General features: G+C 30.3%; 1 protein-coding gene across 1 annotated transcript; it reads left to right on the top strand.

The window, feature by feature from the left end:
- Positions 1-16,000: 16,000 nt before the first annotated feature.
- On the top strand, positions 16,001-20,332 carry LOC124943604 (proline-rich receptor-like protein kinase PERK14). Its single transcript, XM_047484088.1, has 4 exons — positions 16,001-16,195; positions 17,227-17,497; positions 18,955-19,221; positions 20,130-20,332. The coding sequence occupies exons 1-4, from the start codon at positions 16,001-16,003 to the stop codon at positions 20,330-20,332; spliced, it is 936 nt and encodes a 311-aa protein (XP_047340044.1).
- The last annotated feature ends 3,287 nt before the right edge of the window (positions 20,333-23,619 follow it).

The following is a 23,619-nucleotide window of genomic DNA, read 5'->3' as shown; positions in this document are numbered from 1 at the left end:
TAATTGTTATTTTCCAAATGGTTAATTCAGTTGTGATTCGGGTATGTTTGGAGACACTTTGAGGACTCGTGTTTTTGTATTGTTTTTTGTCATTAGATTTAAATGACTCTCATTTATATTATACTGCATTGAATTTTAAAAATTTAAATTTTAATACAATACCGTGTATTACCCTATACTGTAATAGGTGGACCTTGATATGAAGGCCAGATCTTTGCATGTAGAGATCACAAATCATGTATGTTTTTTCTTCTTAATCTTTTTGCTTGGTGAAGGATATATATATAGCTAATGTTTCTTTTTGAATTAGATTTTGCAGGCAATTGATAGAGAATTAATATCTTTGGGCAATCGTATTGATTTTTATAATGAGAAAGGGCGGAGTGCAGAATATCCTTTATTAGATCACTAATATTTCTCATAGTTTTCCATGTGTTTTCATGAAATATAATCTAAATTAAAATAGGAATGTCATTTTCAAACATAAGAGTTAACAATTTCTCATGCTTTGCACATTTTTATTTGATATCATTGTTATTCTTAACCTGCCAAGTGGTTACATTGTTTGAATTACTAGATAGGAGAGAACTTCTTGAATCACCAGAAGAACGGAGAAGAATGTTAGAGACGGTTCCTCATGTGGTTGTTGCTCCATTAGAGCTCGATCTTAATGCATCTCCCACCCTCAATGTTCAACCCTGTGAAACCTTAAGTAAACCTTGATTACATTATAGTTAATTTTGTTTATCCATTTTAAAGATAAAGAGACTAACTTAATCTATTTTTCCCTTTATCTTATTTATGCTAGGTTCAAAGGAAGACAAGGTCTCGATGCCTTTGGTTAATGGGGAAATGCCTACGGCTAATGAACCAGAAGCAGGCAATGTTGGAGAAAATAATGAAACGAAAATAATTTACAGTGATGAAGATGACTCCTGGATGTGGTGAAAAAATGGAATGGACAACCACTTTTGAAGTGGTGAAAGAAAGAAAAAACATTGTGGAGAAACATGTAGTTTTACATGGTCCCTTGTCAAAACAATTATGTGGGTCTTTCTTTTTGTAGACATATTCTATATTTGTTGTTTGTTTAATTTATTTTTCTTTTGATTGGAGTTTTACAATAACATTATGCAAGTTAAGTTTTTGACATGTTTCTTACTTCTTGAGATAGTTGCATTTATATGTTTGTCTCTTTATTTTAAAAATATTTTTCACTAAGAAAGTAGTTTTTTTTGTTTAAAAAGTAAAAAAAATAATTTGTTAGTAAAACAATATAACTTAGATTATTTTTTTTTTAGGTTTTATGACATTATATTACTTACGAATTGGTAGAATTCAAGAGTACTTATGTTTTTGTTTTATGTTTTTGTTGATCTTGTGTGATTTTTTATTGGACAATATTTATTTTTATTATGATTTTTTTAATCTTTTGAGATTTTTTATTGGGCAATATTTCTGTTTTCATTGTGATCTTGTTTAAATCACGAAAATAAATGAATAATTTTGTTTTTCAAATAACAAATTATATATGTGAAAGGATGAAATCAATAATGTTATTGATATACATTTTAAAGAAGATTGTAGTCAAAATAACTAAACAAAAATCATTAAGATATTTTTGATAATTCATTTAATTAAAATTAAGTGGTAACACAGTAAATATGTTAAAAAATTTAAAATTTCGAACTTATAATATATATATATATATATATATATTTAGTAATTAATGTATTTATCTATATATATTTTTTAGTTTAAAAATTAACATGTCAATCATATTTGATTGTTTCTTATTTTATTTAAAGAAACTGAACATGTTGAATTAATATCATTTTATTTAATTTAAAAAGTTAACATATTAAATCTATATTTTTTTCTATATTATTATAACATAACAAAATTGAAGTTGAATTATAATTTTATAGTTTTTTCAAACATAATAATTAAATGATAATTGAATGTTAATTTTTATAAAATTAGAATAAGTGTTTTAATGTAAATTTCAATTCTACTGATTTAAATAAACCTTTAAATATAAATTATTATATTAATTGTCATATTATTAACAAATAAGCAAACCAAAATAATCCTTATGTTGCAATGAGTGACTTATTGACATATGTACCTACTTCATTTTTACCTACACTAAAATTTCTAAATAGTTTACCTTAAGATAAAATGGTTTGTTTTGCTGCAATTTAGTTACATTATGCCGAGTCTATTTTATTTTAATAATTTTTTTACTTCTCCATTGATTATAATATAAAACATTAATTGGTTTAACAATACATGTTTTGATTAACTTCCTTCATTTCTCCAGAAACTCATCCTTCTTAATTAGGATATAAAGAAGTCACTCCCAACTCCCAACTCCCAACTCCCAACTCCCAACTCCCAACTCCCAACTCACATAGTAAAAAACTTTCAATATCTAGTTTGCAAAAGTATATTGAACCTGTTCTCATTTCAATTTAGTTGATGCATTCTGTACCAATGAGAGATGCATTTGTTTGTGTGATAAGTCATAAGATGCGGGATTAGAGCCTTAAATATTTAGATCTAATGTTTTGCAAGTACTCTATAGAAGCTAAACACTAGGTTAATGAGTATTTTGTTAGGGTTTTCATTTTTTCCGAGTTTCTTAATGTGAACAATAAAACTTGCGTTTCAACATTTTCAAACAAATTTTTTTAGTATAAATACTTGAAGGAATCCATGCAATGTTATTTTGAGTATTTGTTTTATTATGGACTTGTAATCGTGTTAGTCAAATGATTTGATTGATATTGTATATGTCTTGAATGCATGGATTGTTTTGTGGAATTACTTTTTTTTTTTTGGTAAAAAATTGAATTTGAAACGTGTATCTTGAATGAATACAAAACACTTATTTTTTTTATTTAAAAATTTTAAAAAAAGTTATTGAATGATATTTAAAATAGCGACAATACCTAGCTAGCTAGTTTTTGATATAATTACAGGCTCCAGAGAAAGTTTTGACCCATTAGTAATTTTGCTTTTTTCTCATTCAGACTTCGAACCACTGCATGGGCGAGTTTCATCAACTTTTTTCTTCTATATATATTTGTTTTTATTTATATATTCATTTTCTAGCTGGCCTGCTCTGCAAAAGAAAAAAAAAGAAAAAAGACGTGTGTAACATAGCTGGGATCGATATTGCAGAGTCATGAGATGTCTATTAATCTTATTTAATATTTTCAAATGTTGCAAAAAAGAAGAAAAACAAAGGGTTTTATTAGGTTAGAGGTGTAACACTGTTTCAACTTATTTATTAAATGTGTATTTAATTGCATTTATTATAATAGGGTTGAAATAAAGCGTTTGGTATTCAAATTCAATATTACTGTTTATTCACCGAGAAGAAGTTAAGATTGACTGTAAGAGAGAAATGATAGAAATTGATCGATCGATCATATGATTATGTGATGATTTATCCCCAAACACATTTTTAAGAGCTTTGAAGTTCCTACTTGAAAAATCATTCATATAGAAAATCTTTTTTGTACGTTTTGATCCATGAGAATGTTAAAGACAAAATCTAGACACTTCTACAATTTTAGGTCATTATTATTTTGAAAATTTCTTTAACTGTGATACAAATTAATGAATTATCAATGACTATTTTTTCATTACCCCTCTAACAATCAAGTAGCTATAGGATAGATTAGGATTTGACTTTACTTAATTAACTTTACTAACTTTTCTTCGTAATTCTGAAATAAAAAGTTACTTTTGACCAAAAATCTGATGCCAACACAGTTAATTATGTGATGCTATTTAATGTGACTTTACAGTTCATCCTTGTGCAATTACCTAGGGTGAACATATATTGTTGACCCAACTTCAAACTAAACTAATATTTTGGTAAGATAATTTGATTTGAGTTAAATTTAGATATGGTTTAATTTATGTTAGGTAGGGTTACTTAAATAAAATAACTTTAATTAAAAAAATTAAACATGTTGCATTCCACCCCACACTCCCTTGCTTAAGACATCTCCAGTTAGGGACGAACCCAGGAATTACAGTCAGGATGAGTTTAGAAAAAATTAAAATGAGTTTAATTTTTTTTTAGAATAGAGTTGAATAAAATAATGAAAAAAAATCATATATTTAACCAATGATGAACATGAATTTAAAAAAGACTTTTTTAGATTTATAAAATAAAATAGTGAATAAAAATGAAAATAAAATAAAATTAAGGAGCCATATCCTTTTTCTATTATAATTTTTTTTTTTGTTAAAGTCTTTCTCAGTCCGGCTCGAACCTACATCTACTCCAAAAGAGAGTTATTCTTATATATATAAGGGAATATTAAAAAATATATTATGAAATCGAAATAAATTTAATTATGTTTCTATATAATAAAAAATAATAAAAATGTAAAATAAATATATATATATATGTCCAACCAAATAAGTGATATCCTCATTTTAAATATAATTATAGCAAGACATTTGTTATTAAATATAAACGAATAAAATAAAAATTAATTATCACAAAAATAATTAATTTTTATTAAAAGACTTTGTTATATATTATATTTTTTTATTGATTATATATTATATGTTTTTATTGAACGTTGGGTTCATACATATTATCATTAGAGGGAAATTTGATGAAATGGTACTGATAATGGGTGAAATTCCAAAAATGGACCACGTCTGATAAATCTTGCAAGAAAGGCTTTTTCGTCCTACGAAATGTCCATCTTGCCCCTGTGACTGCACTTACTCGAATTACACTTACTCAAATTACACTTACACATATTACACTTACGCGAATTATACTTATGTGTAATATGTAATATGTGTACATTGAAAGGTGCATATTTTTATACGCGCATTATGCATTATGCGTCTTTCAATGTACGCATGTTACATAATACGCGTATATGTAATATGTGTCTTTCATAGTATATAAAGTCCTTAATTTGACCCTCATTTTAAATCTTCAATTTTTAGGGTTCTGACTCTCTTTCTCAAACCCTATCACCTCTACTTCCGCTCCTGCTCCCTTTGCCACGACACTCCGTTCGTTCAAGATTAGCAGCTGCCAAGACCACGACCGCTCCGTTTGTTCAATAATAAATGCACGTAGGGTCGGGTGGGTTCGAGACGGGTTGAAGGAGGTGCATTATAACAAAAATTTTAACCCGAACCCAGACCAACCCGACCAACCCAACTAACCCGAAATAAGTTTTTTGCTTAATAATAATACTTTAATTTAAATACAAAATAATAAAATTGGCATAAACATAATAATTATGTTTAGAAAATTCAAAATTTTCACAAAAGAAATATTACACAACAAAATTATGATATCATTATAAAAAAAGTCTTCAATCATCACAAAAGTATTTTCAAGTTCAAACTCCACTTCTTCATCGTTGTACACCTTTTTGTATGAGCCCAACCTTGAAATAAGTTTAAGTAGTATTTGAGCCATCGTCCCCATTTATGAATAAACTCATAATATTTTCAGTCAAATCATCCAACTCCACCTTAGTATTTTCTACAAAAAGAAAATATTAGTCAAAGAATCGAACAAATAACTTTAAAATGAAAATAAAAAGACGAGCCACTGACCATTCTGTCCAACTAAGCAATCTCTACAACAAACTAATGCCTCAACAACATCAGGCTTCATTGCACTACGATATTGGTCAAGTATCCTACCACCGGTGCTAAAAGCCGATTCTGAAGCAACGGTAGAAATTGGAACACTCAAGATAACTCTGGCCATTTTTACAAGTTCAGGATACCTAAATTGGTAAGCTTTTCAAAATGCGAGGACATCAAATTTTGTATCTCTGTCAATTTTCGGTTCTTCCAAATAGAGCTCTAATTGACTCTTTTGAGCTTTTCCATCAAAGTCCACAAATCAGATGTGAAACAAATCTTTCCAAGGCATGAATGCATTTCTTGAGCTAGCCTATTGCATTCATTTTTATGCATCTTGAGAATATCAGTCATTGCAGTATTTCTAGTGAAATGATTGACTTGAGGTTCCAAATAGGTAAATATTGATCTAAATGCCTCATATTTTACAAACAGAAATGGTAAATCATGCCTCACAATTGTTAAGATTATCAACTCTCTAAATCTTTCTTGACTAAACTTTTGAGACCTAATATTAAGACTTTTATCCCCTTGTTCTAACAAATCTTGAGAAATATCACGAGTTTTCTGTCTAGAACATTGATTAAGGATATGACGACGAAGATTACCTGTTCCTATGCTACTATCAACTTTGTATGTAATTCCACATGCTTTACATTTACATCGCAAATCTTCTCCCTCTATTTTAGGAAGCATATCAAAATACTGCCACCACTTTGATTTTAATGGTCTCTTTCGTTTACCAATACCAGTTTTGGTGGCTTGATCTTGGGAATCAATGCACGTTTCTTTATTTGCATCTAAATTTTCCATAGATGAACCCTTCACACTATCCTCCTCAAGATCAAGATTAATTTGTGAACTCATTTTATTGCTGGATACTAGCGGAGTTCAAGAGATTAAAAATGATGAAAATTAGAGAAGGAATGTATATTGAAGAGAAGTGAGAAAGATGGAAGAAAAAGAATAGTGAGAAAGACGGAAGGAAGAAAAGGAATAAAAATTAAGGATATGGGTTAGGCCCGTTAGGGTTAGGGTTTTTTTGTAAGGTAGGCAAGTTATTTTTTTATTAATATATTAGGTGGGTCGGGTTGGGTGGGTGGGTTCGGGTTGATGAGTGACCTGATTTTTTAATTCAGGTCAACCCGGCTTGACCCGAAACCAATCCAACCCAATTTTCTTTTTCAGGTTATATTTTGGGTATGACCCGAAATGATTCAAACCCGAAAACCCCCAACCCTAACCCAATTTTCTTCGGGTCGACTCGTGTCGGGTTGGCGGGTCGAGTTCATTTTTGACACCCCTACATGCACATATATGATTTGTTTGTAGAATTTTTCATAACTTCAAACTGAATGTCATTGATTTGTAGGCGACATGTGTTGACAACACTTTCAAAAGGAAGTTTGATCTAGAAGAATACCTCCAACACGCTCATGAGCGCGAGTAAAAGGTTCTTCATGCTTATTCCCCTTTCTCTCTCGTATTCACAAAAATAAGAAATTGATCTTGTGTATTCTTCCCTGTAGTTTTCGTGTTTCGATCATTGTATTTTTGTCATTATGTGTAGGAAAAGGTCAAGTCTAAATCAAATTTGTAAGTAAAATAGAATTCATCTTCTCTCGTTCATACTGAAAACGAGAGAAAAGTACAAAAGACTTTTCTCTTTGAAACTAATCTAATAACACCCACATGGATGTGGTTGAGGTTAGGATTGTTTGTTGTTTATGGAGATAGAGAATTTGGATCATGACATAGATTTCTTTTTTTGTTCATTTCAGATCGATCATCATGTATTCCCTGGTTAATTATGATCAACATTAGAATTTCACACCAAAACAACACTTAGAGCACTAACATACTTTTCCAAGCTTGAAGAATGAATAAAATCAATCTTCTTAATTTTATTGGGGTGAGCTAACAGATATGTCTCTTAATGTGGTTTTAAATGTCTATAGCAACTAACAATATTTCATATCACATTGTTATGATATGATGAAATTTAATCATGAAGTATTTGTATAATTCTTATGATTGTATGAAATTCTGATATGGTTTTAATTCTGGGTTGTTTTCTGTGGAGAAAAGAGGTTGCCTTTGCGGGTTTTGGGGTAGTTATACAAAATGCTCGAATTATACATACCTCATTCTTCTGCTTGTCTTCCTTCTTCTCCATCACATCCTCATTCACATCCACCTTCTCCAAATCATCAATCCCATCCTTGAATTAGACCAAATGCTCGAATTAAACAAAATGCTCAAATTATACATACATCATTATTCCTCTTATCTTCCTTCTTCTCCACTACATCCTTATTCACATCCACCTTCTCCACATCATCAATTTCATACTTGAATTATACAAAACGCTTGAATTAGACAAAATGCTCGAATTAGACAAAATGCTTGAATTAAACAAAATGCTCAAATTAGACAAAATGCTTGAATTATACATATTTCATTCTTCTGACTGTCTTCCTTTTGCACCACCACTTCCTCATTCACCACATTCTCCATCACATCCTCATTCTTTTTCTCCTCCACACCCTCGTTCTTCTTCTCATCCACATCCTCATCCTTCAGCTCCACAAGCCCATCCTTGTCTTTATCATTCAACTTATCCACCACATTCTAAAAAGAAAAGACAAAATGTTTGAATTGATTAGAAAAAATGCTTAAATTATACCAAATGTTTGAATTAGACATACCTCAATATTCTCATTCACCGGATCCTCAATCAACACATTCACCTTCTCCAAATCTTCCTCATTCACCATCTCCAAATATTCCTCATTCACCTCCTCCAAATCTTACTCATCATTCTCTTCATCATTCACCTTCTTTTTCTCCACAAGAACATCCACATATTCCTCATTCAATCTTATCCTGCTATGTTCCTCCCTAAGTCTGGATGATAATATGCCAAACTATTCTTGTAGTTGGTTTAAACTAACTATTTAGGTTATGGTTTTAGAATATTTCTGTCACTTGAGCTTAATACTTTCCCAGTCCATATGACCATATTATCTCTATAAAATCCACTATAGAATCAGCTACCTTAAGTTGAATTGTGTGGTCGAAGAAGAACGAATGATAATAAACTAGTCATATTTGTTGATATTTTAAAAAAATACACTAACAAAAGGAAACAACATATATGTAGTAACACTTCTCGGCGATCCATTCGTGTAGTAGAGCATGGCTGAAAACCATAAAAAAAAATAACAAAAATACTTTATTGAATAATATGAGCATTCAGTTGCTGGACATGTACTTTAGAGAAATCTAGGATGCAAGAACAAGATAAAATGCAAACAAAATTCAAATGGACTCAACCACTCTAAGATTTGTTCTACATCTGAATGATTGAAAACCCCAAGGACCATAGGGACTTTTAACAGTTTGAGACCATGACTAGTTGTTCTAAGGCAGGTTTTTTTTTTCCAAAGAACCATGGGCTTTAAGGATTATCTATAATAGAAATTAAGCATTTCAAACTTATATAAGCCAACATTGGCCTTAAGCAAAAAAGACAAAATGTTCTCCTACATTCACTAAAATAACTGTTGTATTGCGTTTTATGCTGAAATCTAACGTCCGAAGAAAAATGTTGTTCATAAACACGTTTTATATAAAATGTTGTCAAAGGAAGCGGGAGGGAGGGATAGCATTTTCAAAGGATGGGATTTGGGAAAGAGATTCTAACCATTATCAATTCAGTTCTTCTTTCATGATCAATTCTTGATATTCTAAATATCATCTTTCTCTGCAGATATATCTATTTGTATAGCTACCCCAAAATCTGCAAAGGCAACCTCTCTTCTCCGCTGAAAACAAACCAGAATTAATGCCATATCAGAATTTCAAACAATCACAAGCACTATACAAACAGATTCATCAGATCTAAGCACTGAAAACTAACTAATATATACACATATATACCTCTCCTCCAAGATAACTAAGATCACTAGAGATCGTCAAACGCGTTGTGGAAAAGGGAGCGGGCGGGAGGGAGGGATATGGTTTCGTGGGTTGGAGAGTAGAGTCGTAGAGAGAGAGAGAGGGAAGTCGTGAATGTAAAAAGTTTTTTAAAATTATGGCAGATTAAATTTATATATGATGAAAGACGTGAATTATCACTCTAGTGTTTTTATGTATAACGCTAGAGTTCATAAACGCGTTTTATATAAAATGCGTTTATGAACTCTAGTATTTTATTAAATGCTAGAGCGGTAATTCGCGTCTTTGAGCAGTAAGTGGACGCGAGAGGGGCAAGAAGGACATTTTGTAGGGCAAAAATGCTCTTTTTACAAGGTTTATCAAGCGTGGGCCTTTTTTGAAATTAGACCCTTTATCAGGGCCATTTCATCGGATTTCCCATTATGACGGACTTGTACAAAAAAAAAAAAATATTTAGGATTAACTCCAAAAAATTTAGAATAAATAAATAATATTTAACTAAAAAATTCATAAGATATAATTAAAAAAAAGATCAAAATAGCTATTATGTAAATAATAATAATATTATTATTTTTGAAATATTGGAATATACTACTTTAATATTAATTATTTAAATATAATTATTTATTATAAAATATAATTTAATTATAAAGAAACTAAATAAATTTGAAAGATAAAAATATCCATAATTTGTAATAATACTACAAATCATATCAAACAAATTCTTAAACATAATTAAAATAAAAAAAAACATTCAAACAAAAAAATAAAATAAATATATCTAACCTCTTTTTTCTTTCACTCACAGTCCATGCTTAAAAACCACAAATTGCATAGTCAACACTATAAATATATATATATATAAAAGAAAAATTATAAACGAGCTACGGGTGGGCTTAAACCCACTTCATCCCTAATTAATTATACTAGATTTTGATGCTCCATCCTACACCACATTCACAATATTTATTGACTTTTCATTTTTTCTCTTAATTAATTTTGACTTATTCTATTAAATATTCAATTTTTGTGAATGTGGTGTAGGGTGGAGCACCAAATTTGAAACAACAAATTTGAGCCCATCTCCTACGGGTACGTATAATGAGTTTTGCATTCCCTTTTTTCTTCCAACTATTCTGCAAAATGAAACGCATAATATGTTTATATTCTCTCTCCTCCGATCAAACGCATATATGCATATATACTATTCATTTCACCATTTTGGCCATTTTTAAAAAATGGCCCTTAAATTATATATATATGTTTTGTTTTTAATAACTTTTGATTTCTTTATATGCAAATTGATCCTTCAAATTATTTTTTTACTTTTAAGATTAAAAGATTTGATATTTTTTAAATATTAAATCATTAAATTGTATTATTCTTGAAATTTTATCTATTTTTTTATAATTTATAATTTATTTTATATTTTTACGTTATATTTTATAACTTAAATTTTATAAATTATAAATTTATAATTTTAAACGATACAAATAAACATAGAAAATACATAAATATCAATTAGCTGTTAGATAATAAATAGTACAATAATTAAAAGTACAACATAAATAATATAATAGTTAAAACTGTTCATATCGAAATTGAAATGGAAACGCATTCACCAAAGATCGAGTTGGTGATAGATGAAAATAATCGATTTCAAGATTTTATATCTCGGTACGGAAAAATAATAAATAAAGATGCACATATTGAACTTCGTAATGTATTAGTCGATCATATGTGGGAAGAGTACACTACTTCGTTATGTGTACGTGTACCAAGTGTTTTTTTATTAATAATGTTTGTTTTAATATAATATGTTTGTTTATTTAAATGTATTATTGAATTATTTTGTTGTTTATGAATTATTGATATATAATTAATTTTATTTTAATTTTATTAAATAAATGAGAAAATATTGGGGTTAAATATGTAAAGTTGATAAATATATAAATAATATTAATAAGGTTAAAAAGTTAGTATAAAAAAGGAATATTCTAAAAATATTGTTTTGCGTTTGGAAATGGGTTTTTGGGTTAGAGCATCTCCAATCGATACTCAAACTCAAACCACCTTTTTCCTCCAATCAATACCCAATCGCAAATCCAAAATATGTTTTTCATCAATTTCCCTCTCTTCTAAACGCATATATGCGTTTGAAAATCTACAGTGTAGCCATTATCACACATATGACTAATATATATCAGGTTATAGCACATATTTTCATCTAACAACATGTTATTAATTGTAAGGCTACCGTGGATAATCTTACCCTTACCCACAGTTTTACCTTTGTTGTTATCACCAAATATGATCTTCGGTTTTGTGCACTTTGTTACATCAGTCAGCAGTCGTCTATTGCATATCATGTGTCTTGAGCAGTCGCTTTCCAGATACCAAACAGATTCCTCTAGGCAACTGTCCTAAATTACATATATATACATATTTATAACTTTGGTACCCAGCTTCATTTGGGTCCATGGTTAATTAGTCCATTGGGGATCCATATTTGGATTATTTTTATGGATCTTCCATTTGTGTTGTTAATAAAGAATATGATTTAGACTTCGCAGACGTCTTCCTGCCTGTTGTTGATCCATTGACTTTAGAAGATGGTTTTTTGATGAAAACTTCTTGAGTTTTTGTCAAGTTTTTGCTTGTCGGGCTAGCTGGCTGCCCTTTCCTTGGGCTTCAACCAGCTTAATCATTGATCAGTTGGTTAAACATATTTAATCTCATATTTTAAAGTCAAGTTATCACAGTCTTGGTTAGTTCCAATGTCAGTTAAGTTACCCTTGATAAAGTTTATTGGTTCAAGCTTGCCTTTTAATGGGTTCAACTTTTTGTTGGACTCGGATGGGTTACCATTAACAAATCCTAAACTAGATTTGTGTCTGGCAAGCCTCTACTGACTGAGCAGCTGTTTGACGGCGTCTCCAGACTTTGTCCATGAACAAACCACATATTTCAATGTTGATTTTCAGTAGAAAGAGTTTGAATTGTTTCTTTGAGCTTCTCATTCTCAGATGAAAGCTCAGTTGTTTCATTTTTCAAAATTTTATGTTCATTATTTTGAGATGAAAAGCTTGTACTGTCAGATTTGTTTTACAAATTTATTTCATTAAAAGAGATTGAAAGTTTTTTTCACTCAATGACCATGTCATTGAGTGCAATAGTTAAATAATCTCTTGTGAATTCATCAAAAGAGAAATCAAATACCTCAGCGTAGTCAGCCATGAAGCATTTGATGCTTTCATCTTCGCTCTTGCTTGATGTGATGCCGTCTGAATTACTTTCAGCCCACTTGCTCTTGCTTTCCTCGACAATCATATCTTTATGTTCTTTTCTGTTTCTTCTATTAGATGACTTCTTGTTGTCCGTCTTCGGTTTTTCTACAGTCAGCCTTTAAATGGCCTGGTTTATCACAATTAAAGCATTTCAAGTTAGCTTTTGATTCATCCTTATTATTATATCTATTAGAAATAGAGTTATAGTTAGAATGAGTCTTCTTCATGAATCTGCCAAACCTCTTGACAAAGAGTGACATTGCATTGTTGCTGATCTGCTCAGTAGACTATGCAACAGTCGCAACAGGTGGCTCTTCAACAGTCACCAATGCTTTTGTGATGCCAGAGGTGGATGGCTCCTCTTCATTCCTTGAGTTTCTTTGAAACTCAAGGGTTTTCAAATCGGCGAAAAGATCATGTAGATCCAGCTTGTTGAGATCTTTGGATTCCCTCATCGCCATCGTCTTAGATTCCCATTCTCTGGAAAGATCTCTCAAAAATTTAATAGCAACCTCTGTATTGATGTAAGTCTTTCCTAGAGTGGAGAGTTCGATGATAATGCTGTTGAATCGTTCATCGAATTCAATCATTATCTCTCCAGAACGCATCTTAATGTTGTCAAACTTTTGTGTGGCAACCATCGGCTTATTTTTTTGGTTTGGTCGTTTCCTTCACAGAGTTGAGTAAGTTTTTCTCAAATCTCTTTGGTAGTAGAGCAAGACTTGATCTTGCTGAACATGTTCTTGTCCAGCGTCTTATGAAAAATGTCTTTGTCCATATTGTCGAGGTTGGCCTTCCTCTTGTCTTCAACAGTTCACTCATATCTTGTCTTCTCCTTCATCTCAGGAGCACCATCAATTGAGGTTGTAGTTGTGCTGATCGTCTGGATCTTCATCGGCCCATCAGTGATGATATACCACATATCATCATATTGAGCAGACAGATGAGCTTGTATCCTGATCTTCCAGTCATCATAGTCTTCCTTTGTGAACATAGAAATTTTTTTTAGGAGAGACATGATTCTGGTAGATGTTTTTTGCTTGAGAATAGAAAATCTGACTTTGATACCACTTGTTATGATCGATTACAACAATAGAAGGGTAAGGGTTTAATATTGTTGTACTAATTTTCAAATTCAATTCAATTCAATTTTAAGCATATTAGAGAATAAAATATGTTTCTATTATTCGACAAATCGTCGCAAGCTTTTGAACGATTTTAAGTGCTAAAATATTTGCTAGATTTGAAGCGGCAGATGCAAGACAGTAAATAAATAACATAGAGTTTTATAAATGTTCAGAGATAAAACTCATACGTCACCCTTTATTTTGTTTCCAAAAGGATTCCATTTGAAGGCTTTAGTTTGTATAGCATCTACACAAAACAAATCAGAACTCAGGACTTAACAGTTGACTATTCTGAACTACTAATACTCACTCTATTGAACAGACAACGTCTTGTTCAACTTACAATGTTGAATATACTCTCAAATATTACAGTAATTTATCTCTCAGCTTAGCGTAAATGAAATACATAATGCATTTATGAAAGATGAGCTAAAAAGAGAGTAAATTAATAATTAAATTATATATAATATGAGAATTTAATATATATATTTTACCTATTTTGTATACAATATTTATGATTTAATTAAGAACTATTATATAAAATAATTAATATGTATTTTAAAATTAAGTGATAAAATTTATTAATTAATTATTAAATAATAATTCAACTTAAAGTTTATATATATATATATATTATAATTTCAAATTTATAAACTTCATATATTCTTTTATAATTAATATATTATTTAATTAAATAAGCATATATTATATAATTCTTAAGTTTAATAAAAAAAATTCATAGCAAATAATATTTAATAAATTACAAAAATAATATTGATTAAAATAAAAGAATAAGCTCAAAATAAATTAAATCAAAAACCCACATCAAAAAACTTCCTTCAGCCTCTCTTTTGCGACAGATTCCCGCCGATGTCTCAGCCACCTCCTGTCGCCGCCTACGTCTCATTCATCTCCCATCTTTGACGTCTTAACCACCTCCCGTTGCTGCCTACGTCTTAACCATCTCCCGTCTCCGACGTCTCAGTCACCTCCCTTCGTCGCCTACGTCTCAGCCATCTCCCGTCACCGACGTCTCAGCCACCTCTAGTAGCCGACGTCTCAGTCACCTCCCGTCGCCGATGTCTCAACCACCTTCGCTGCCTAACTTCCACTGTTTAAGTTAGTCCCTAATTCCTCATGTTTTATTTTGTAGTTCATTTAGAAGAAGTCCCTTGCCAATTTGATTATGTAGTTTAGTGTGTTTGCGGGTTATGTGTTTAACCCCCTTATGACCTCATTTTCATTCTATTTTCTATCCTAACGGCAACAAGTGGTGAATATTCTTTCCCTAAGGTCCTGGGTTCGGGTCCATCATGTGACAAGTTCTGTGCCTGGTTGAATATTGTCTTTGCGTCTACATGCTTAATACGTTGTTCCATTTTTTTAAAACAATGTTATTGGCCTAGTTCTATTTTAAGATTATGATTAAATTTGATATTTAATATACTTCTAAGTAAATAATTCCTTAATCAATTCCAAACCTAATTTAATAATTATTTTAAAACAAAAAAAAGAGTAAAACACAATGAGAATCTCTAGAAATTATGCATCAAAATGATTTTTCTATGATTATATTGACTCTTTTATTGTTTATGTTTTAAATAATTAATAATTAAATTATATATAATATGAGAATTTAATATATATTTTTTTATTTATTTAGTATATAATACTTATGATTTAATTAAGAACTATTATATGAAATAATTAATATGTATTTTGAAATTAAGTGATAGAATTTATTAATTAATTATTATAATATTTAAACTTAAAGTCTCTCTTTTATATATATATATATAATTTCACATTTAAAAACTTCATATATTCTTTTATAATTAATATATTATTTAATTAAATAAGCATATATTATATAATTCTTAATTTTAATCAAAAATTTCAGTACAAATAAGATTTAATAAATTAAAATGATTAAAATAAAATGTATTAACCTCGAAATAAACTAAATCAGAAATCCTCACTATGAGTTCTCACATAACTTCCCTTCAGCCTTTGTTTTGCGATAGACTTCCGTTGTCACCAAAGTCTCAGCCATCTTCCGTCACCGCCTACATCTTAGCCATCTCCCGTCTCCGACCTCTCGGCCACATCTCGTCGCCGCCTATTCTCAGTCATCTCCCGTCTCCGACGTCTCAGCCACCTCCCTTCGTCACCGACGTCTCAGCCACCTCCCGTTGTCGACGTCTCAGCCACCTCCCGTAGCCGACGTCTCATCCACATCTCGTCGCTGACGTCTCAACCACCTTCGCTTCCTAGCTTCCACTATTTAGGTTAGTCCCTAACTTCTCGGGTTTCATTTTGTAGTTCATGTAAAAGAAGTCCCTTGCAAATTTTATTATGTAGTTTAGTGTGTTTGCAGGTTATGTGTTTAATCCCTTTGTAGCCACAATTTCATTCCTCTTCTAGCCTAACGGTAAGAAGCGATGAATATTCTTAACCTAAGTTCATGGGTTCGAGCCCGTCAGGCGACAAGTTCTGCGCCTAGTTAAATGTTGTGTTTGCGGCTAAATGCTTAATTCGTTTACTCATTTTTTTTTTCCAAAAAAAAAATAATGTTCTGGGCATAGTTTTCTTTTAAGATTATTATTAAATTTGATATTTAATAAATTTTTAAGTAAATAAATTCTTAATCAATTCCATACCAAATTTATTAATTATTAAAAAAAATGTAAAACAAAATGTGAATCTCTAGAAATCATGCATCAAACTGTTTTTTCTCTTGATTACATTGACCCTTTAATTGTTTTTGTTTAAAATAATTAATAATTAAATTATATATAATATGAGAAGTTAATATATATATTTTACTTATTTAGTATAAAATAATTATGATTTATTTAAGAATTATTATATGAAATAATTAATATGTATTTTGAAATTAAGTGATAGAACTTATTAATTAATTATTAAATACTAATTAAACTTAAAGTCTCTTGTATATATAAATATGTATTATAATTTAAAATTTATAAACTTCATATATTCTTTTATAATTAATATATTATTTAATTAAATAAGCATATATTATATAATTTTTAATTTTAATAAAAAATTTGACTGCAAATAAGATTTAATAAATTACAAAAATATCATCGATTAAAATAAAAGGCAATAACCCAAAATAATCTAAATCAGAATTCCTCCATGTTTTCTCACCGAACTTCCCTATAGCCTCTCTTTTGCGACAGACTACCGCCGCCGCTACCGACGATGTCTCAGCCACCTCCCGTCGCCTCCTACGTCTCATCCATCTTCCATCCCCGACGTCTCAGCCACCTCCCGTCGCCACCTACGTCTTAGCCATCTCCCTTCTCCGACGTCTCAACCACCTCCCTTCGCCGCCGACGTCTCAGTCACCTCCCGTCGTCGACGCCCCAGTCACCTCCCGTAACCGACGTCTCAACCAAATCTCGTCGCCGACGTCTCAACCGTCTTTGTTGCCTAGCTTCCACTCTTTAAGTTAGTCCCTAACTCCTCATGTTTCATTTTGTAGTTCATGTAAAAGAAATATATTGTCAATTTGAATATGTAGTTTAGTGTGTTTGCGGGTTATGTGTTTAACACTTTTGCGGTCAAACTTTTATCCCCTATTCTAGTCTAACGACAACAAGCGGTGAATATTCTTATCCTAAGGTCTTGGGTTCGAGCCTGTCAGGCGAAAAGTTTTGTGCCTGGTTAAATATTGTTCCAATTTTTTTTTCTAAAAAAAAAATAATGTTTATCGTAGTTCTCTTTTAAGATTATGATTGAATTTCGTATTTAATATACTACTAATTAAATAAATCCTTAATAAATTTCATTCCAAATTTAATAATTAAAAAAAAGTGTAAAACTCAATGTGAATTTCTAGAAATCATTCATCAAACTGATTTTTCTCTCATTATATTGACCCTTTTATTGTTTTTGTTTTAAATAATTAATAATTAAATTTTATATAATATAATAATTTAATATATATATATATTTTATTTATTTTGTATATAATATTTATGATTTAATTAAGAATTATTATATGAAACTAGAATGTATTCCGTGCATTTGCACAAGTAATAATATAAAAATCGTGAAAAAATATTACGGTAAAACTACATATAGAATTTTTAATTTTAATTCTAACCGTTTTAAGTTTATGGGCGGGTCAACCCACAATCCAACCAAAATATCCATTTACTTTCTCATATATATATCCAAATTAACCACAGCTCTCGAATCGGCAATCCGGACACTTTTAAAATTAATATATATATATATATATATATTAGTTAAAAAGTTGAACTTATATTGTTAAAATGTCCCTCGTTCATCAAATTTGTTGTTGAATGTAAATATAAATTGTTATTAGCCTAGTTGGTTAAAGGATTGTACTTGTTTTGTTAAGTTGCAAATTCGAACCGTACCTATAACATTTTTAATTTTATTTTTAACCGTTTTAAGTTTATGGGTGGGTCAACCCACAATCCGATTCAAGTATCCATTTACTCTCACATATATATTCAAATTAACCACAACTCTCGACCCTGAAAATTTGGACACTTTAAAAATTAAATATCATTATATATTTATATATATATATATATATATATAATTAATATATATTTTGAAATTAAGTGATAGAAGTTATTAATTAATTATTAAATAATAATTAAACTTAAAATATATTATATATATATATATATTATAATTTCAAATTTCAAATTTCAAAACTTCATATATTCTTTTATATTTAATATATTATTTAATTAAATAAGCATATATTATATAATTCTTAATTTTAATAAAATATTTCACTGCAAATAAAATTTAATAAAATACAAATATAATATTGATTAAAATAAAAGGCAATAATTTCAAAATAAACTAAATCAGAACCTTCGTTGTTTTCTCATAAAACATTGAAGGCCTCTCTTTTACAACAGAATCGACTCCCGCCGCCGCCGATGTTTCAGTCACCTCCGTCGCCGCCTACGTCTCAACCACCTCCCGTCTCCGATGTATCAGCCACCTCCCGTCGCCGCCTACGTCTCAGCCATCTCCGTCTCCGACGTCTCAACCACCTCCCTTCGCCGCCTACGTCTCAACATCTTCCGTCGCCGACTTCTTAGCCACCTCCCATAGCCGACGTCTCAGCCACCTCCAGTCGTCGACGTCTCAACCATCTTCGCTGTCTAGATTCCACTGTTTAGGTTAGTCCCTAACTCCTCAGGTTTCATTTTGTAGTTCATGTAAAGAAGTCTCTTGTCAATTTGATTGTGTAGTTTAGTGTGTTTGCAGGATATGTGTTTAAACCCTTTGTGGCCATATTTTCATCCCCTATTCATGTCTAATGACAACAAGCGGTGAATATTCTTACCTTACAGTTCTGGGTTCAATCCTGCCATGAGACATGTTCTGCGCTTGGTTAAATGTTGTGTTTGCGGTTACGTGCTTAATCCGTTGTTCCATTTTTTTTCAAAAACAAATAATGTTCTTGGCCTAATTCTCTTTTAAGATTATGATTAAATTTAGTATTTAATATACTTCTAAGTAAATAAATCATTAATTAATTCCATACCAAATTTAATAATTATTTTAACACAAAAAAAAGTATAAAACATAATGTGAATCTCTAGAAATCATGCATCCTTACATATTTTTCTCTAATTATATTGATCCTTTTATTGTTTATATTTTAAATAATTAATAATTAAATTATATATAATATAAGAATTTAATAAATATATTTTACTTATTTCGTATATTATATTTATGATTTAATTAAGAATTATTATATGAAATAATTAATATGTATTTTGAAATGAGGTAAACTTATTAATTAATTATTAAATAATAATTAAACTTAAAGTCTCTTATATATATATAATTTCAAATTTAAAACTTCATATATTCTTTTAAAATTAATATATTATTTAATTAAATAAGCATATATTATACCATTCTTAATTTTAATCAAAAAATTCAGTGCAAATAAAATTTAATTAATTACCAAAATAATATTTATTTAAATAAAAGACAATAACCTTGAAATAAACTAAAATCTGAAACATTCACTCTTTTCTCACATAACTTCCCTTCAACCTCTCTTTTGCGACAGACTCCCTCCGTCGTCGACGTCTCAACCACCTCCCATCGCCGCTTAAGTCTCAGCCATATCCCGACTCCGACGTCTCAGCCACCTCCCATCGTCGCCTACGTCTCAGTCATTTCACGTCTCTAACGTTTAAGCCACCTCCCTTCGCCGCCTACGTCTCAGTCATCTCACGTCTCCAATGTCTTAGTATTGTTCATAGCATTTAAAAGCTTATTGATATATATTCTGACAGCAATGGTGCCATAGTCCAAGAAAATGAACCAAGTTCGAGCTCCAAATCTAGACACATTATGAGAAAATATCACCTTATTCGACACATCATAAATATGAATTATATTAGGATGTGTAAGGTCCATACTGATAACAATATTGCAGATTCATTGACCAAACCTATGCCTAGACTCAAACATGAAAGTCACACTAGGGTTAAGGGTCTCAAGCACATTGGAGAATGACTTTAACTTTACTTTTGTATTACATTATGAATTTATGAGTTTTTGACACTAATTTTATATTTGACTGCATGATTTTATGATATATGATATTACATTCTTATTTATATATTGTTCTTATCAATAATGAATAATATGTTCAAATAATTCATTATTTACAAATGAAATCGCCTTAAATGTTTTGGTGAATGAAACCTCATTAAGTGAAATGATGTTTCGAATTATTAAAAAGTCTATAGTTTAAAATCATTAAATGGACATATATGATTTTATATACTACTATATTGTAAGTTGACTAATAGTGTCAAGTTTCATGGGTTATAGGGACATGGAGATGTCTAGTTATTTACATATATGTGTATGAAAGATACATGTAAGACTGACTACCTTAAGACTTTTCAAAAGTTTTAGAGTTTTAAGTTAAACCATGATTAGTAGATTCCTCAAACATGAGTATGTTGTGGTCTTGCTTGATGATTGACATTCTTTTACACTATTAAACGCTTTCCATAAAAGGGAGTTATAAAACTCGTAGTTGGGAGTAGGGTTGTAAATGAATCAAATACTTTTGATTCGATTCGGTATTCGTATTCGAATTTTGATATTCGTATTCGTAATTTAGTGATTCGAATTCGAATAAAAATATTCGATTCGACTAATAAACGAATACGAATACAAAATCAAGATATTCGATTCGGTATTCGCTAATATTCGATTAAATATTCGATTATATATATATACCATTTTATTAATTTTAATTTTATAAATATTATTTATTCTAAAACCCTAGTACATATATACATTTCTTCGGTTTAAAACTTGAAACCCACATTTAGTAATTCTGCTGTTAATCACTCAAAACCTACCACCGCCTCCATCTCATCTCATCTCTTCTCTTCTCTTCTCTTCTCTTCTCTTCTCTTCTCTTCTCTTCTCTTCTCTTCTCTTCTCTTCTCTTCTCTTCTCTTCTCTTCTCTTCTCTTCTCTTCTCTTCTCTTCTCTTCTCTTCTCTTCTCTTCTCTTCTCTTCTCTTCTCTTCTCTTCTCTTCTCTTCTCTTCTCTTCTCTTCTCTTCTCTTCTCTTCTACAGTCGACGTTACTTCGGTCGCCGCCGCCGCCTCTATGTAGTTGTCTTCTCCACTCGACATTACTCTGTGATTTCTCAGTTGAGTCCTTTTCTTCTCCGCGACCATGTATTTCTTGACCAGCTGTAACCCATATCTAATATTACTATTAAATATTGTATATCATTTAGAATATGTTTTTTAAAAAAATCGAATCGAATACTCGAATCGGATCGAATAATACGAATATCAATTTCAAATCGAATACGAATCACATTAATTATTCGAAAAAATTTCGAATACGAATACGAATATTCGAATAATTTCATGAATACGAATCGAATACAGTAATATTCGCTTAGATTCGATTCGTTTACAACCCTAGTTGGGAGTGTCAAAAGTTGAGTGGGAGTCATAGTCATACAAGACTGGAGAAGTACTCCCACTTCGTGTATACTGTGATACATTGAACAGGAATGGTGTCTCGGCCACTTGAAGAGCGAGAACTTAAAATGCATGGCCATGCTCGGATGGATTATGTGAATCATCTGTTTAATTGATAGTTCAAACTCAGAGATCTTGAAACATATTTGATAATAAATATGAATGTCAACATATCATCAAATAAGACCTTAAGAGACAAAGGTATCTTATATTGCACACTTGTTTAAGGACGAGTGGGAGATTGAAGTAATTGTGTCCTATAATTCAACGTGCAATGACTAAACTTGTATAAGACAATTAACAGAGATAATTTAATCCAATTATTTTAGGAGTTGTAATGCTTTGCTAGAAGTCAACTGCGATTAATGAGTTTAAACATATAACTATTATAATTGGCTCCTATGAGATCACACACTTAGAGTTAATGAAATAGATTAAGTGGGAATGAGTTATAATTATTAGTATATATTAGATATTATTAATAATTAAAATTATTGTTTTATTATTTTATTTATGAAATAAAACAATCATTAAGGGTAAAATTGATTTTAGAAATCGCTAATTAGAAATATTGTTTTATTTATGAAATAAAACAATCATTAATGGTAATGTTAAATACAGATCGGAAGACAGAATATCAAATATTGTCTTTTAATATTCTTAGAATGAGAAAGGGAACACTTATAATTAGCAAATTATATAATCCCTTTGATTAAGCTAATCTCATCTCTATCTTTTTTAATCAACTAGAGAGAGAAATATTTCACCGCAATATTATACATTTTTTCCAAGAGACAATAAGATTGTCTTTGTTGTTCTCCCGTTTAGCAATCGAAAGCAACAAGATATAAATAGACTTGTGTGGATCGAATAGAGGAGCAACAAGTGGGGCTCTCAATTTTTTCCATACTGCAAGATCTACCGAGTTCACGCATCAAAGATCTATCGAGTTCACGCATCAAAGGTATAATTTAATGGATTATATCTTTAGTCAATCAATTATGCATTAATATCTTGATAAGATATTTAGATTAGTTGTAAATATATCTAATAGATTTTCTACAAATATATATTATCTTATATTCTAACATATTTTCTCAAATATAAAATGGAAAACGCTTGAACAACTTGAGGTTAAAGACGAGATGTTGAAATTTTGATAATATATTTTTCAAGATTCACAAACTCGTGAGCTTCATCCAGTTATAGGATGACAGTGTGTTAACTGATAAACCAATGAAGAGATAAATCCCACGTGCATTGAATGCTGAGGTGAAACAACCGAATGAACTCCGAAGTTACTTGTGAGTCTTGAGATCCATCCAACGACGGGATGACAGTGTATTTCATAAAAGAAAGCCAACGAAGAGGGTAGAATCTTATGGGCATAGAATGCTGGGGTGAAACTGATAAAATAAAGAGAGACTAGGGTTTCTTATTAGCAAGCGTTAAAATAAACTGAATGTAATGAAAGAGTTTATATAGTTAGTGATTATAATATACTAAAATACCCTTAGGTGCTAATAGACTAAAC

Source organism: Impatiens glandulifera, chromosome 6, assembly GCF_907164915.1.
Source record: "Impatiens glandulifera chromosome 6, dImpGla2.1, whole genome shotgun sequence".
NCBI classification, from domain to species: domain Eukaryota; kingdom Viridiplantae; phylum Streptophyta; class Magnoliopsida; order Ericales; family Balsaminaceae; genus Impatiens; species Impatiens glandulifera.
Note: the sequence above shows the minus strand (reverse complement) of the source record. Positions and strands in the feature narration are given on the sequence as shown.